At 40.1% G+C, this 17579-nt stretch overlaps 1 protein-coding gene across 1 annotated transcript; it reads left to right on the top strand.

Annotated features, from left to right (window-relative positions):
- The first annotated feature begins 11374 nt into the window (after nucleotides 1-11374).
- On the top strand, nucleotides 11375-16381 carry Defb116 (defensin beta 116). The gene is made up of 2 exons (XM_020171980.1): nucleotides 11375-11441; nucleotides 16140-16381. Exons 1-2 carry the CDS (start codon nucleotides 11375-11377, stop codon nucleotides 16379-16381), a joined length of 309 nt encoding a protein of 102 aa, XP_020027569.1.
- The last annotated feature ends 1198 nt before the right edge of the window (nucleotides 16382-17579 follow it).

The following is a 17579-nucleotide window of genomic DNA, read 5'->3' as shown; positions in this document are numbered from 1 at the left end:
AGCCCTGGGTTCAATTCCTAGCATCATAAAAAAACAAAACATGAGGTTACTATCACATGGTTAAAACCACAAAAACATGGTGAACAGCAGATTGAGAGAGGGTTTTATGGGTAAGATATTTAAAGCCCTTATAACATCTAAGATATAAGGAGGCAAAGTGTAAACATAGTAGTTATGTTATATTTTAATAATAAGCCAAAGTTGTATATTTTAAATTCTAGTGATACAATTAAGAAAAACAAATCAAAGAATTGTTAATTAACAATTTAATCGGGGGAGTGGAAGATTTAAAATTCTTCAGCTTAAAGTATGGTTTGCTTTTAGTAAAAGGCACCAGTAGATACATTGGTTTCTTGCAATTCTTTATCAGGCTTGTTGTGCCAGTCTTCAAATTCTCTATTGTATGGCCTGTGGCTGCCCCTGACCATGTGAGCAGCACATAAGGCAAGTCGCACCCTTCAGCATGCTCCAGAAGGTAGATGAGGTCCCGTTCCCCACAACCATTCTGCGTTTGGATGTTCTGTAGTGACAGATTTGCCGTAGAGTGTGCACTGCAGTGTTGGTCTCTCACTGAAAACTAATTAAAATTCTCTATCTCCAACAAGCCCAAGAAGTGCACATAATAAGACATCAATATTACAGGAAGATGATTTGAGAATTTAAAAGACTATTGGTATTAGGAGACGAGACTTTGGAAATATTCTATTAACGATCATATCAGTGTTAGTTAAACAGCTAACAGCTGTTTAACAGCAGTTAAACAGCTTTACGAATTGTTAATTGGTTTTAGTAGTTTGTTTTTCTAAATCCTTTATGTTTTGAGAGTTATTTTTCAGTCCTCTTTTTAGCTTAACCCAAATGATTCCTAATGTATAACCGATACATGGGGTTTGGTAGTGTAACGTTTTGACTTGAAATTTTCCTTGCAAGCCTGGTGTGGTGGTGCACAAGCTGTAATCAATCCCAGTGCTTGGGAGGCAGAGGCAGGAGGATTGGTCAGTCTGTGCTACAAAGCAAAATCCTGTCTCAAAAAAAAAAAAAAGAAAAGTCTTGCATATATATCTTATGATAACCATCAATTACACAAGTTGTATCATTCTTATAAGTTAAACTAGTACCTTTATTTTATTTTTTTAATTTCATTTCTCCCCCCTTCTCCCCTCCCCCTCCGTTATCTACCCCACCCTCTCCCTCTCCCCCCCACCTCCTCAATACCCGGCAGAAACTATTTTGCCCTTATCTCTAATTTTGTTGAAGAGAGAGTATAAGCAATAATAGGAAGGAACAAGGGTTTTTGCTAGTTGAGATAAGGATAGCTATACAGGGAGTTGACTCACATTGATTTCCTGTGCATGTGTGTTACCTTCTAGGTTAATTCTTCTGGAACTAGCCTTTTCTCTAGTTCCTGGTCCTCTTCTATTGGCCTCAGTTGCTTTAAAGTATCTGCTTTAGTTTCTCTGCGTTAAGGGCAACAAATGCTAGCTAATCTTTTAGGTGTCTTACCTATCCTCACCCCTCCCTTGTGTGCTCTGGCTTTTATCATGTGCTCAAAGTCCAATCCTCTTGTTGTGTTTGCCCTTGATCTAATGTCCACATATGAGGGAGAACATATGATTTTTGGTCTTTTGGGCCAGGCTAACCTCACTCAGAATGATGTTCTCCATAAACTAGTACCTTTAAAAATTAGTTCCATCTTCCCAACTAGCATTTCAATATAAGACACCATATCCTATCAATTAAAGTTTGATTAGGAGGTGCTTATTGGAGGGTATATATAAAACGACTGATTTGTAAGGAACTGGACTAAGTTTTTTCCAAATCTTGGGGACAAATCCAATTTAGCTGACCATTTCCCACTCCTGTCAATATCAATAGTGACATGTGAGTTTCAGTACCTGTCTCCTTGAATGATAGGCACCCACCTAGCATATTTGTTCCATATTGGTTTAAGAGAAAATGTACATCTTTGGTCAAACTTGTAATATTGGCTCAATTACCAAGGAGTTTTAAAATTAGTGTATTTTAATTGTGACATTTCTATTAATGCATATAATGTACTCTGATCACCTTTGCCCTTCTGTTACCTTTCCTTATCCCCCCCTCACCCTTTTCTCCTGCCACATCCATAAAGTCCCCTTTTATTTTCATGTCTTCCCCACTCCCAGCTTCCACAAATGAGAAAAACATGGTACTTGTCTTTTGGGGGCTGGCTTATTTCACTTAATGTGATGATCTCCAGTTCCGTCCACTTCCTGCAAAGGACTACTTTTATTCCTCTTTATGGCTGAATAAAAGTCCACTGGGTATAAGCACCACATTTTCTTTATATTCATCCATTGATGGGCACCTAGGCTGATTCCATGATGTGGCTATTTTGAAACATGGGTACACAGGTATCTCCATTGTACGCTGACCTGATTCTTTTGGGTCTATACCCAGAAGTGGTATGGCTGGATCATATGGAAGTTCTACTTTCAGTGTTTTGAGTAGTCTCTGTGCTGATTTCCATAATGGCTACACTAATTTACATACCCACCAGCAGGGAATTATCAGAAGTTTTAATCTGCAGCTTTCAGGTTTCATGGCTATGATATCATCATTTTTTTATACCATCACTTAACTTTTCCAAAGACAGAAGCATGGACAATACTAACTCCCCATAAGCAGGCTCCATTGTGGTTTAGAAGTCGCAGATGTATCTCACAACTATGTAACAGCTAGTTTCTGTTAGTTTATACAGATGAGGGCTTGTGGCAATTCTGCAGCTATATCTTGTTCAGCTGTGTTTCAAGAGGTCCAGTTCCACGTTATCCCCCAACTTAAGTCTAATTTTTATTTCGCCTAAATTACATGTTTCTGCTATTGCTTTGAAGCACTAACTTGTCAGTATTTGTATCTGCATAGCATCACATTACCATAATTAATTTATCCAGGGCCTCTGCTCTGATTCTTCCAAAGATAGTATTGTCTCTCTTAGTTCAGCCATGACCCTAATTTGATCCTTCTGTACACGTTTTCCATAATGGTAAAGCCCATTGTGTAAGAAAATAGAGTCATGTTAGCCACAGTAATATTAAGAGATGTCGTTCATTTAATTCTCCTAGTGGCTTTAAACTTGAATTGCCAGATTCTGAGCAGGTTAGACTCATTTTTATGGGACAATATATTTTGGACTTTTAGAGAGACCAGCTCTACTGTTTGGACTTGGATATTTTTTCCTCATCTTACCTACATCTTTAGTTTTGTTAAACTGTCCTCCCCCCAGCTGGAATCTTCTGGGATATAATTTGAGCATAATTATATTCAATATGGTTAATTACCAGTTTCTTTCTGTTGCTGTAGTCAGCAACCCAATGGTAGGTGATATTACAGATTGTATTATTTAATATTTGGGTAATATTGATTTTTTTTCCTCTGTGGGAAGATTTGAAATTTTCCATTGTCTTTCATATTTTTTTTGGTGGGACTGGGATTTGAACTCAGGGCTTTGCACTCACAGAGCAGGCACTCTACTGCTTGAGCAACACCTCCACTCCATTTTACTGTGGTGATTTTGGAGATGGGACCTCACAAACTATTTGATCCTCCCAGTCTCAGCCTTCCAAGTAGCTAGGATTACAGGTGTGAGCCACTAGTGCTCAGCATTGTCTTTAAATTTAAACCCTCCCAATCAGTGGGCCAGAAGCTTTCTAGAAAAGAAAAAGGATTTCTGAAGGGTTTTCTCCACATTTAGGATAATTTATAGTCAGTGCAAAATTCCGTAAGATTGAGATACTCATTTTTTTTTATCTGTTTTTGAGACAGAGTCTCACCATGTAGCTTAGGTTAGCATTGAACTCATAATCCTCTTGGCTCAGCCTCTTAAGTGCTGGGATTATAGACATGTACCACCAGGCTTGGCAAGCTGCTCATTTTTAAAAGAAGGAGGAATAAAACTATGAGCTTTCATTTTAACTGATACCAAAAAATGTTAAACATTTAATGGTCAGGATAACTAAAAAGAGAGTCCATTTATCTTGCCAACAGGCCATTAAGTCTTTTGTCTCTGTCATGCATAGTATTGTACATAGTGGGAGCTACACTACACTAGTCACTGATATTGGTCTTCCACATGAAGTATGTGTCCTGGCTTGTTGCTCCTTCACATTGAGGGTGGTGTGAGTTGTAGCAACACCTGGTAGGAGCCTTCCCAGAATGACAATACAGCATGCCGTTGGAAAGCTTTTTTTTTTTGAGACAGTATCTTGTGGCCTCAAACCCACAGTCCTCTTGCCTCTGCCTCCAGATGGAAAACTTTGATATGGATATATCTGTATCAATGGCTGCCTTCTCAAGGGGATTATTCTATCATCGGCCACACGATGGCACAATGAGCCTAGGGAAATAAGCAATTCTTTTCTGAATGTTTCCTTTGTATCTAGTAAGAGGTTAGGCTCAATCTTCAGATGCATAGTATTTCAAAGGGAGGGAAATCATGCTTGCTAAAGAAGTTAAGTTAATTTTCACAGACCCAATGGTAAACCTCTGGGTCCCGGGAAGCCAGTCACTTAATTTAGCCAGAGAATTCTAATGGGTAATGGTTCCTTCATCTCACTTATCCAGAAAACAGGGGATGGTGAGGATGTCATTGGTATTTTAGGGTTTCACGGAGATCTTGATTTACCAGAAAAGCGAGTGAGACCCATATCAGATTCTAGATGTTCTGGAATTCCACAGGGTGAGATGACATAATTCAGTAAGGTCTTGACCAATGGCTTGAACCTTAACCAAGCAAACTATCTACACACCACAGCTTTTCTTACCTTCTGATGGCGGAAGTTCTGCACCCTGCTTCCAGGCTTCCCTGGCTTAGCTTGGGAGTTCCCTGTAAAGAAATTTCCAACAGCACGTTTGTATTATTTACTGAATTATTTGATCTTTATTACTGGAGTGGTAAGCATCCACAATTTTCACTATATTCCTTTTGTTTAAGTGACATTGTTGATTAGTTGACTTAAAGCCACTTAAATATACAACTAGAGAGCAGGAAGAGTATCACTGGGTAATTTTTGTTTGTTTGTTTTGCGGTACTGAGGAGTGAACACAGGACCTTGTACTTGCTAAGCAAACACTGTACCACTTAAGCTGTGCCTCAGCTATTTTGTTTTTATTTTGTTTTAGAGATATGGTCTCACTACCTTTTGCCTGGGCTAGCCTCAAGCTTGAGACCCTCCTGCTTCCATCTCCTCAGTAGCTGGGATTGTAGACATACACCACGGCTAGTCCCTATATTTTTATGGTGCTCTTGATATCCAATTTTCTAGTTTTGTCATAGGAAACTCTAACAGAGATATGGGATTCTGAAGCAAGGAAACAACACTTTATTGTGCTGGCACAGACTCGTGTTCAAAGGCTGAGCCTTGAGAACAAAGGGGTCTCCCCTTATGTAACCTTGCAAGCAGGTTACAGAGGCAAAAGGCAAGGGTTAACCCATATATGGTTACATGTAACTCTATAGGCTACTTCAACCCCAGTGACCTTCTTCACGTTTTAGATGTTTAAGTTTTATCTCTCTGCTATGCCATCCCTTCCCCCCTGCTACTTTATCAGAACACAGGCCAGTCTGTTTCTTTTCTGGCCCTCCTCTCTGCTACAATTTGGGGAGAGTTTCACATTTCCGAATCTGTGCATAGGAATCACTGGATAGGTGTAACAGGACTTGCATTTCTGCAGTCCAAACCTTAGTAGCCGCTTTCATACAAATTCCTTTAGTTATTTCATCTTATATGTCATGAGTTCTACAGCAATTACAAAACTCTGCTGGGGAAATGGCAATATTACCAATAAATTAGCAAGTAGTTCTGTTATGGTTAATCTTACTTATCAACTTGATTGGATTGAGAAGTGTCCGGGATTAGTAAAGCACAATTCTGGGTATGTTTGTGAGGGTGTTTCCAGACAGGATTAACTGAGGGAGAAGACCAGTCTGGAGTGTGGGTGGTACTGTCAAATAGGCTGGGGATCCGGATGGAATCAAAGAAAGAGGAGGCTGGCAGCACAGGTCTGCTCTCTCTGCTTCCTGGCCACCTTGAGCTGAGCAGCCCCTGCTTCATGCTCCACCGTAATAATGTTCTGCCCCAGTCAGGCCAAACCAATGGACCCATCCAACCTTTGCTGAAACCTATGACAACATGAGCCAGAATAAATCCTTCCTACCTCCAGTTGTTTTCTCCGGTATTTTGTCAGTGAGACCCTAACACAGTTTCCAAGGGCTATTTTGGGTCTCATGTATGCTAGGAAGCCTTTCTAAATCCAGAGTTAGTTTGTAGCATGACGGCCCTCAAACACAGTATCACTATCAGTCTAGATGTTCACTTTTAGACTGAGGTGACTAATTTTAAAGGTCATGTGATTGCTGAGTGTTACCATTTGGCTGGTTTCATATTTGTGAGGACATCAGCCTCTAAGATCTCATACACATACAATCACACGATATGCTGCTTCTTTCTTAACGACCCAAAAAACTCCACCCAAAAATTCCTAGACACCATAAACAGCTACAGCAAGGTGGCAGTATACAAAATCAACTTACAGAAATCATCAGCTTTTCTATACATCAACAATGAACAAACTGAGAAAGAATATAGGGAAACAATTCCATTTACAATAGCCTCAAAAAAAAAATCAAATGCCTAGGAGTAAACTTGATGTGAATGACCTCTACAAGAAGAACTACAAACCCCTGAAGAAAGAGATCAAGGAAGACTACAGAAGGTGGAAAGGTCTCCCGTGCTCATGGGTTGGTAGAATCAACATAGTAAAAATGGCTATACTACCAAAAGTAATCTACATGTTTAATGCAATTCCCATCAAAATCCCAATGACTTTTATCACAGAGATTGAAAAATCTACCCTGAAGTTAATTTGGAAACACAAGAGACCAAAAATAGCCAAGGCAATACTCAGCAAAAAGAGCAATGCTGGCGGTATCACAATACCCAACTTCAAACTATATTACAAAGCAATAGCAATAAAAACAGCACAAAAACAGACATGAAGACCTGTGGAACAGAATAGAGGACCCAGATATGAATCCACAGAGCTATGCCCACCTTATTTTTGACAAAGGTGCCAAAAACATACAATGGAGAAAAGACAGCCTCTTCAACAATTGTTGCTGGGGAAAGTGGTTATCTGCCTGCAGAAAACTGAAACTAGATCCATGCCTGTCAAAATGGATCAAGGACCTTAATATCAGACCCAAAACTCTGAAGTTAGTACAGGAAAGAGCAGGGAATACTCTGGAAGCAATAGGAATAGGCAAGGACTTTCTCAATAGAACAACAGCAGCTCAGCAACTAAGAGAAAGAATGGACAAATAGAACTACATAAAATTAAAAAGCTTCTGCACAACAAAAGAAATGGTCTCTAAACTGAAGAGACCACCCAGAGTGGGAGAAAATATTTGCTTGCTATACATGAGACAAAGGACTGATAACCAGAATATACAGGGAACTCAACAAACTAAACTCTTCCAAAATCAATGAACTAATAAAGAAATGGGCAACTGAACTAAGCAGAACATTCTCAGAAGAAGAAATTCAAATGGCCAAAAAACACATGAAGAAATGCTCACCATCTCTGGCCAAAAGGAAATGCAAATCAAAATCACAATAAGATTCCACCTCACCCCTGTTAGAATAGCCATCATTAAAAACACCACCACCACCACCACCAGGTGTTAGTGGGGATGTGGGGAAAAAGGAACCCTTCCTGGTGGGAATGCAAGCTGGTGCAACCACTCTGGAAAAAAATTTGGAGGCTACTTAAAAAGCTAAACATTGATCTACCATTTGATCCAGCAATACCACTTTTGGGGATATACCCAAAAGACTGTGACACAGGTTACTCCAGAGGCACCTGCACACCCATGTTTATTGCGGCACTATTCACAATAGCCAAGTTATGGAAACAGCCAAGATGCCCCAGCACTGACGAATGGATTAAGAAAATGTGGTACTTGTACACAATGGAATTTTACTCAGCCATGAAGAAAAATGAAATCTTATCATTCGCAAATAAATGGATGGAACTGGAGAACATCATCCTGAAAGAGGTTAGCCAGGCTCAGAAGACCAAAAATCGTATGTTCTCCCTCATATGCAGACTTTAGATCTAGGGCATAGGCAGTAGTGTTGTTGGACTTGGGTCACACGCTAAGGGGAGAGCACATATGGGAGGAATGGGGATGGGTAGCTCCTCTGCAGTGATGTGCCCACTGCAGAGGAGCTAATACAGTAACCTTTAAACGACAGAGGTCACTATGGGAAGGTGACCGGGAAGTAGTGAAGAGGCCAGGTAGAGATGAATCAATTTGGGTTGTAATACACTTGTGCATGGAAGCAATGCTAGGAATCTCTCTGTATAGCTACCCTTATCTCAACTAGCAAAAACGCTATGTCTTTCTTATTATTGCTTATGTCTACTCTTCAACAAAATTGGAGAAAAGGGCAGAACAGGTTCTGCCTGGAAGCGAGGTGGGGTAGAGGAGAGATGGAGGGGGCTGGGAGTAGGGAGGAGAAATGACCTAAACAATGTATGCACATGTGAATAAATGAATAAAAAATGAAAAAAAATATGCTGCTTCTTTCCCTGGGTGTTGGTCATGCAAGTTCCATTCGTGAAATATATGAAGTCAATATTGGGGATAATGATAATGCACTGTTTATTTTTGAGGAAAAAAGCCCCCAAAAGAATTTTGAATAGTTTCACCATAAGAAATAATAAATGTTTGAGGAAATATGTTTACCCAGATTTGAATATTACACAATGAAACATCATAGACTAAATGTATGACAATTTTTATGTATCAATTTTAAAAGGGGTGGTGAAACAGGCTATCAGATAAATCAGCTCAAGGTCAAATGTCTTCTATAATGTGAGGCAGTCATGTTTCTACCTGTTTAGGATCTGGCAACAAAACATCTGGATTCAAAAGGTTACACCTGACTAAATAACAGCATTAGAAAAACTCTATCCATTAAACACTAGATTCCCCTTTTCCTTACCTTCTTCTTAGCCCTCAGAAACTACAATTCTACTTTCTATCTCTACAAATTTGAAACTCTAGGTACCTCGTGTAAGTGGGATCCTATGTACTTGTCCTTTTATAGCTGAGTTATTTCACTTAGTGTAATGTCTTCAAGGTTCATCCATGTTGTAGCATATATCAAAATTCACTTTCTTTTATCCAATTTTTTTGGCAGCACTGGGGTTTGAATTCAGGGCCCCATGCTTGCTAGATAGGCGCTCTACCACTTAAGCCACCCCACTAGCACTTTCTCTTTTTAAAGGCAGAGCAATATTCATTGTGTATGCACAGTCCATGGTACTTACCCATTAACCCAGTAATGGACGCTGGGGCTGCTCCCCCTGTTTGGCTACCGGGAATAATGCAACTGTGACGTGGGGTTAAAATATGTTCAAGTCTCTTTTCATTTCTTTTGGGCATACACTCAGAAATGCGATTGATGGATCGTATGGCAATTCTGTTGAATGTTCTGAGTAATTGCACATAGCATGTTGTTTTCCATGGTGGCTGAACCATGTTACTTTCCCACCAGAGGCCACAAAGGCTCCAACTTCCTATGTCCTTGCAACACTTGTTACATTTTGTTTTTAAACAATAGATATCCTAATGGGTGTGGTGTACTAACCCTTTGTAGTTTGGGTTTGCATTTCCCTATGGTTAGTGATGGTGAACAGCTTATCATGAACTCATTGGAATATTTCTCTAAGAAACACTCAAGTTCTTTACTCATTTTCTTGCCTCAGCTTTATTGAAATAAAAATGACAAATGAAAACTGAATGTGTGTGTGTGTGTGTGTGTGTGTGTGTGTGTGTGTGTTGTGAGACAGTGTCTTACTATGTAGACCTGTACTTTCTTATCTTTTTTAAAAATCTAGAATCTGCTTAAAAGAGAAAGCATGCATATTTGTCTTTCTGAGTCTGGCTTATTTTGCTTCCCATAATCTCCAGGTCCATTGATTTTTCTGTATCCAACATAATTTCTTTCTTCTTTATGGCTGAATAATACTCCATTGTGTATATGCACCACATTTTCTTTTTTGGTGCTGGGATCAAACTCAGGGCCTCCCGCATGTTAGGCAAGCGCTGTACCACTGAGCTACATCCCAGCCCTGCACCACATTTTCTTAATCCATTCATCAGTTGATGGACACCTGTGCTGATTCCTTAGTTTAGCTATGTGAGCAGAGCTGCAGTAAACACGGGTGTGCTGGTGTCTCTGTTGTATGCTGACTTAGATTGCTTTGGTATATACCCAAGAGTGGAGTAGTACAATTATAAGGTGGCTGTTTTAGTTTTTGATGGACCTCCACACTGATTTCCAAAGTGACTGAACTAATTTACCTTTACATCAATTCTGTATAAAGATTCATTTCCTCCTTTGCATTCTCACCAGCATTTGTTGTTATTTTCTTTCTTTCTTTTGGCACTACTGGGATTTGAACTCAGGGCCTCACGTTTGCTAGGCAGGTGCTCTACCACTTGAGCCACTCCGCTTGTTGTTATTTTCTTGATAATACAGGCTAATTTTTTCATCCATCTACACCTACATCATTATTAATAGGTAAGAACTTACTCTTGTCATTTTGACAAAACTTTTCTGGTCATTTTCCACACCCTCTGTTTCTTTTTTCTCTTTTTGTTTAATTTTACGGTTTTGTGGTTTTCCATATTGACAAGTTTTGATTCTTTTTTTCTTTGTCTTTTATGTGTCTGCTCTCTAAGGAGTATTACACTTTGTTTTTTTTGTGGTATTGGATTTGAACTCAGCCTCCTGCTTGTAGGCAAGCTCTCTGCTACTTAAGCTCCAGCCCAGCTCTTTTTGCTTTAGTTTACTTTCTAGATAGGGCTTATCAAGACCACCCCTGGACCATGGTCCTCCTACCTCTGCCTCCTTAATATCTGGGATTACAGTTATGTACCACTACTCCTAGCTTGTTTTCGAGATAGAGTCTTGTTAACTTTTTTTTTGTCTGGGCTGGCCTCAAACTGTAATCCTGTTATCTTGCTTGAGTCATTCATTCATTCTAATTTATCTCACACAAAATGCCAATTGACTATAATTTGCCCATATTTCTGACTGGGAAGGCAGGCCTACCATGTCACGAGTGTTACTGGAGAATCTCCCACATTTACATGGAGTGCCTGGCTGAGATGTGTGACATAAGTGATCCTCCTGCTTCAGTGACCTTAGTATCTATCATCCCTTTCCTGGCCCATTTCCAAAACTAATAAAGGCAGGACAGTGCCTTGCTCCAGTGATCTCTTTTCAATCATCTGCAACATAGCCCTCCATTCTCTTGGGACATGTCAGTCATGAAGCCTTTCTTGATGACCACTGCAATCTTTCTGACCTTGTTTCAAAAGACTCCAGGTAACTCAAGCCTCTCTCAAAAGATCTAGGGTCTTTCATGTAGTGTTGGTGCCTTGATGACCTCTGAGACGATACCCACTCAGGTATGGTAGACAGCAGTTACAGCCTCTTCTGGCCTCAGACAGATTGTAGACACGATCCCCGAGATTCATCACACATCAAGATCTCCCCTGCTTCTTCTCTGCCAAGGCAAATGTAAGAGGTTTTTCTCCTGTTGTTGTTGACCTCACTAAGAAGTCAAAGCGTGGAGGCTCTGAGGACATGTTGCCATTGGAGCTTGATTCAAGGGTTGTCAAAGATTGGGTATAAGTTGGGGAGCTGAAGAAGGAATGAAGGGCAGTTTGATGTTGGATAGTGAGTTGTGGTGGGGAAGCTATAAGACCTCAGAGACAAAGTAATATTGTGAAAATGAGTGGGGATAAGCATGGGATGAGAAATTCTACTTACAGAATTGGGCTGGACTGATGTTTTGGTGAAGTCTGGAGAGGGAATGGTATTTTTTACTGATGGAGTTGGTGGCAAAGATGGGTAAAACAGAGTTGGGGTAGAGAGAGGTCTGTAGTTGGACTGTGTTTTGGATAGATGCTGTAAATTGAGGTTGAGTGGCTTTTATAGTGTTGTGTTGTGTTATTTTTGTAATGAGCCTTGGGTGGTTACCAGAAGATACAGGTTTTAATTGAAGTTAGGTGTTTGACTGAAGCAGATGTCTTAGTCTGGTCGGGTGCATGTGGGGTCTCTATCTGGCAGAGGTTGACTTAGCTTGGGTTTGGGGTTGTTTATGCTTGAGTAATTTTTTAGCAGGACTATTGGCATGGGGAGAGTATTAACCTTTTATCAGATTTGCAAATATTTTCCCCATTCTGTTGGTCACTTTTTCATTTCATTGAAGATTTCCTTTGCTGTGAGGTTTGAGGTTTTTAGATTGATGTAACCCTACTTGTCTATTTTTACTTTTGTTCCTTTACTTTTGAGGTCATATCCAATAAACTGTTGCCATAGCCAGACTCATGTTGCTTTTTCCCTATGTTTTTTTTCTAAGAATTTTATAGTTTTAAATCTTACATTTAAGCCTTCAATCTACTTTAAGTTGATTTTTATGTGTGGTGTAAGATAGGGATCTCATTCTTTTTTATGCACATATCCAGTTTCTCCAACACTATTCATGAAAAAGTCTCTTCATCTTCTAATGAATGAGTGCTCAAGATTTACTGTACAGCATAGATTCTGTAACTAACAATACTATATTATATATTTTTAAAATTGCTAAAAGAGTATATCTTCATATAAGATTTGAGAACCAAAAATAATAATTTAATAAGAAGGTGAGATAAGACTTTGGAGATGATGGACAGGTTTGTGGCGTGGACTATGGTGATGATGTCATTGGTGTATACTCATTTCCTAACTCTGCCCTGTATCAATTGTACCTCCATGAAGTGGAGGAAATTATTCAAAAGGAAATGTGGAGAATAAGCACTGGATGAAAATCATCTAGTATTATTTCCCAATTCTGAGGAAGTTTCTTGAGTGTGATTTTTCAGGGGGCACTGAAGAACAAAGACAAATGAAATCAGGGAACAGGAATGTTTTTGAAGTGTTTTTTGTCAAACTTTGGCATGTACAGAGGTATGGGAACTGTCTCAATCTGTCCTTATTAAAAAATAATCAGGTTGTTTCTTCTTTCTTGAGAGTGAGTTCGGAGTCATTATACATAGAATTTTCTTTTCCTCCTCTCCTTTCTCCTCTTCCAGCATTTTCTCTGTCTCCTTCCCATCTTCCTCTTACTTCATAGTCTCTTTCCCACTTATCTCTCACTTATTTCATCCCCTTTACTATGTGATGCTTGTTCTCATACTCAGTAAGTCTCATTTTCCATGTTGGAATAGGAGTCATAGGTGAGTTTGTAAAAAAAGAAGAAGATCACACTCTATGCTTCAAAGGTTGTACACAGTGTTGCTTCCTCACTAACTATTTGATACTTTTATCTGGCAAAATTTATGGGAAGGAACTGTTCTGGGCAACCTTTTCTACTAGGACAATCAAAGTCATGTTTCCTTCATCACCCCAAATATATGCACGTGAATGCCAAGATTCTGTCTTCTAAATTGATGTGTTCCTATTGTTGAGCTGAGCATTTTACATAGTGGAGATTTCAACAACTGATTATTAAATTACTATATAAGTGGCTTATGGCTAATAAATGTATATGAGTCAGAAGAGCTGTAGAAGTCAGATGGGGACAACTATGTTTGGATGTGCAGGTGCAGAAAAATAAGGCATCACATTGATTACAGGTAAAGTTGTTAGAAAGGGTCCAAAGCATTTAAAATTTTTTTTATTTCTGGTGTTTTAATTTGCTCTGAAAACAATTCCAGTGGGCAATGTCTACAGTTGAGTGTGAAAAGGTCCTTCAGGATGGTGACTCTTGCCCAAGCAGGAGCCCATGAATAATTTCTGGGGAACCCTTACAAAGCCCCCTTGCTCTGGGTTCTCCTTAGATCTACTCCCTCCTTCACAAAATGGCTAACCTACCCCATTCCCACCTCCCACCTCAGGAGACTTGATTAAGACAGTTAAACATGAATTTGTACAGAGGATCGGAGACAATGCTGGGACTCAAAAGATCTCCTCCAGCTTTGATTGAAGATGGAGGGTTCATCAAAGGTGACGTTGATATGACGTGGGTATTGAAATTTGTGCCGATGCATGACAGTGTGGGATTAGAAAAGTTGTAGGAGTGAGAATCTGGACATGTCTACGACAGAATCTTATTTTTTAAATTATTTATTTAGTTTTTGAGCCACAGTAGTTAGAATCCTCTTGGGGCTTCCATGTGGAGAAAATAAGGAACAGACACCTTATGGTTCTCATTCCTGGATTCCTATATCCCTACCCATCCCTCTGGTGACTGCAGAGAGGAGATCTTGGGTACTCTGACTTCTACCTAGTGTGTTTGGAAGAAAGGGAAAATCCTCCTGGTCAGGGGCTGCCAAAAGAATGAAGGTCTGACTCTGGGGTGGCCCTGTAGATCAGAGAGAGAGAGAGAGAGAGAGAGAGAGAGAGAGAGAGAACGCCATAATGAGGATGAAGATTGAGATGGGGCACACAGTGGGACCATAATTAGGTGGAAAATGAGTGACCTGGAGCCATTTTTACCCTCTCCCTCTGATTAACCAGCAAGCTGGCTGCTGTTGTAGCAATTCAATGCCTTCTCTGAATTTCTGGCTCACTTCATCCATAAACCAGTACCCAGATGCTATGGGATGTCTGTCACTGAGGCATTTTTCTTTCCTTTATTTTCCCTTCTGTTCTCCATTTTCACCAAAACCTGGAAACTTTAACTTTTTCTTGACAAAAAATTGGCAAAGTTTTCCTTTTTTTTTCCTTGTAGGAAAATAACATCAGGCTTTCTTTGTCTCACTTTTGTTAATGCTGCTAATGAATTAATTTTTTTATTAACTGAGACCTCAGCAAAGTCAGAGCTGAGTTCATGAGCAGGCATAGAATGAGTGTTGATAGATGGGTGTGAATGATGGGAAAGTCCTTGAATGCTAGGCCAGGGATTTTGCACTGTCTGTTGAGAGCTGTAGAAGGCCCAATGCCTGCAGATGTGGTGCAGGAAATCCCATTATAGAGAAGGAATGTAAAAGAGCATTGATGTCATATAGACCAAACATCAAGTACAAGCTGTGGGAATATGCACCAGACAAAGTCTGTCTTTGAGCCTGGTGTCTTCATCTAAAGAATGGCGATTACAACAGGTTTTTGAGGGTTCAGTGGAATATCATCTGTCAAATGCCTGATAAATAGTAATGATACACCATACCATAAGTAAATAATCATGACTGTTCAGATTAGTTTCTTTCTAATAGATCTTTTGTCTTTGGGAGAACCATAAGTAACTAATACCATTTATAACTAATATTCATAAAATGCTGACTCTGTGTCAAGAGTTTTGTCACTGGGTATTTTTAGGCAAAGAACCTGCACACACATACACACACCTAGATGACTGATGCATAGCTGTCCAGTGGACTTCGGCTCATGGGGAAAGTGTGTGGCATGGGCCTAAACACTGCACACAGCTGTATATACTCAGTTCATGTGTGAATAATGGGCCTGTGAATAAGATGAGCTGCACACATGCGCCTGTGTGTGCCAGTGTGGTGCTCACGTGTGTACTGTACCTAGTTCCTTGGGGCCAATGTACAAAGACAGACATGTGTGCAGTATGTTTGTGCCTATGTTTCACAGCATAAAGGCATGTGTGCACATGAGCTCCAGTGTGTGTGTCCTGGCTGTCTATGGTGAGCTGAGCATCTGTAGAGGTGCTTGAGAACATGTTTAGCATGCGCTCACGGTGGCAGTCTTTGGATCTCAGGACCTTCAGGAAAGACATCCATACCAACAGCACCATCTAATGTTTATTTTCTTATGAGATGCAAGATGCCTTTCTGAGCAAACCATAAATGCTAGTTTAGGCATTGCAAAAACTTTCAGTGTAGCTCTGTTATATTTATGCCTATTGCAAGGATGATGAAGTGGAGGCCTAGAAGGCTTAAAGAAGTTATGTAAGGATAGATCTGGCAAATGACAGAGCCCAGGTTTGAATCTGAGTGGTTTTGACCCCAGGTCCTGTGCTCTTAATATTCTTAGGGCTTGTTCTCTTTCAATCATTCTTCCTCATGTCTTTCCCAGGTGGCCTGTTCAGATCCCACAATGGCAAGAGCCAAGACACTTGGAACCCATGCAAGCTTTACAAAGGCATGTGCAGAAACACCTGCAGAGAACATGAAATTGAGTACTTTTACTGCCCCAACGACCAAAAGTGCTGCCTGAAACATTCTAAGAAAAAAAAGAGTTCTAACACTGTGAAGGAAGAATGCAGCTCCAAATGCAAAACGCACACTACAGACACTTCAAGCTCCTCTCAAACGTGAACATCACAAAAATCTCCCCCACTTGTAGTAATTCCTCCCACATTCTGACACTTTCCCCATAAAAATGCATTCCTTCTTGTGTGTGTGTCTTTCATCTGTGAGCAGTCATTGCTAGACAAGAGAGGTTAGGACCGGAACTGGAAAGCCATGCAGTATAGGAGAGGGAGCCAGCAAAGAAACAAATAGGACTCTGGGGTAGCTCAGTAGCTGTCAAAGAGGAAGAGAAAGGAGGAGCTCACTTTTGTGCTCCGCTTTGACTCTATTCTGGAGGTGCAGAGGGAAAGTGACAATTGGGTTGAATCTCAATGAGTCAGTGAATGTGTAGAAGTTATTAAGTCCACCCAGAGGTCTAGGACAAGGCAACGGGGCTGCCTCTGATGTCCATCGTTCATAGAACTAACCCTGTCTGCTTGGTATGATGCAAGGTACCCAGGAAGAACTAGAACCAGAACAACAGATGGAATTGAGGGGAGGAATTTGCTGGAAGAATTAGGGTAAATTTTTGTAAGTAGTAGAGCTATTGGAAGTGGAATAAATGGGATTATCAATGGGAGGTTGGAAGTTCCTTTTATTTTATTTTATTTTGATGGTGGTACTGAGGTTTGAACTCAGAGCCCCATTCTTGCCAAGCAGGCACTCTACCAATTGAGCCACTCCGCAGGTTGGAGGTTCTGAGGTTGGAAGACCATTTCTGGATGATGATGTCTATGGTGGTAGAGAGAGGTGCTGCACTGAAGCTGGACACTGAATGTCCCTTCCCCAAACTGAACTTAGTTCACATCTAACATTTGGCATGCTGTGAAAGTTTTATTGTGTTACAGATACTCCTTTTCTGTGGCTCATTTTTTGTTTCTTCTCTTCTTTGTGTACAAACTTCTAGACCTAGTGTTGCTGACTAAGTTCTCCAAGTTTCAGGTTCCCAGTCTCACCTCAACTAAGAGAAATAATGGCTTTTGTGCTTGCCATTCCAATGCCTTTCTTGTTGAAAAATCTAAGAATTTTTTTATGCTTTACCATTTCCTTTATTTCTAGCTAACACTCCATAGTATTTCTCAGTCTTTCCTTAAAGCCATTGTTTGCCTTGACTTCTGATTTCTGTGTGCTCTTTCTTAATCATTTTTGGAGTTTCTTCTGCCATCTTCCCCATAATATTTATTATTCCTCTCCTTTTGTCTCTCTTTTTCTATCTCTGTCTTTC

This window comes from Castor canadensis, chromosome 5, assembly GCF_047511655.1.
Source record: "Castor canadensis chromosome 5, mCasCan1.hap1v2, whole genome shotgun sequence".
NCBI lineage: Eukaryota > Metazoa > Chordata > Mammalia > Rodentia > Castoridae > Castor > Castor canadensis.
This window is presented reverse-complemented; position numbering and strand designations above follow the sequence as displayed.

What these genes read in the sequence shown, in the direction of transcription:
- Defb116 (XM_020171980.1), top strand. Translation starts at nt 11,375, where the DNA reads ATGTCAGTCATGAAGCCTTTCTTGATGACCACTGCAATCTTTCTGACC. An exon ending in CTTGTTTCAAAAGACTCCAG is followed by an intron (nt 11,442 to 16,139) that starts GTAACTCAAGCC and finishes TGTCTTTCCCAG; the next exon opens with GTGGCCTGTTCAGATCCCAC.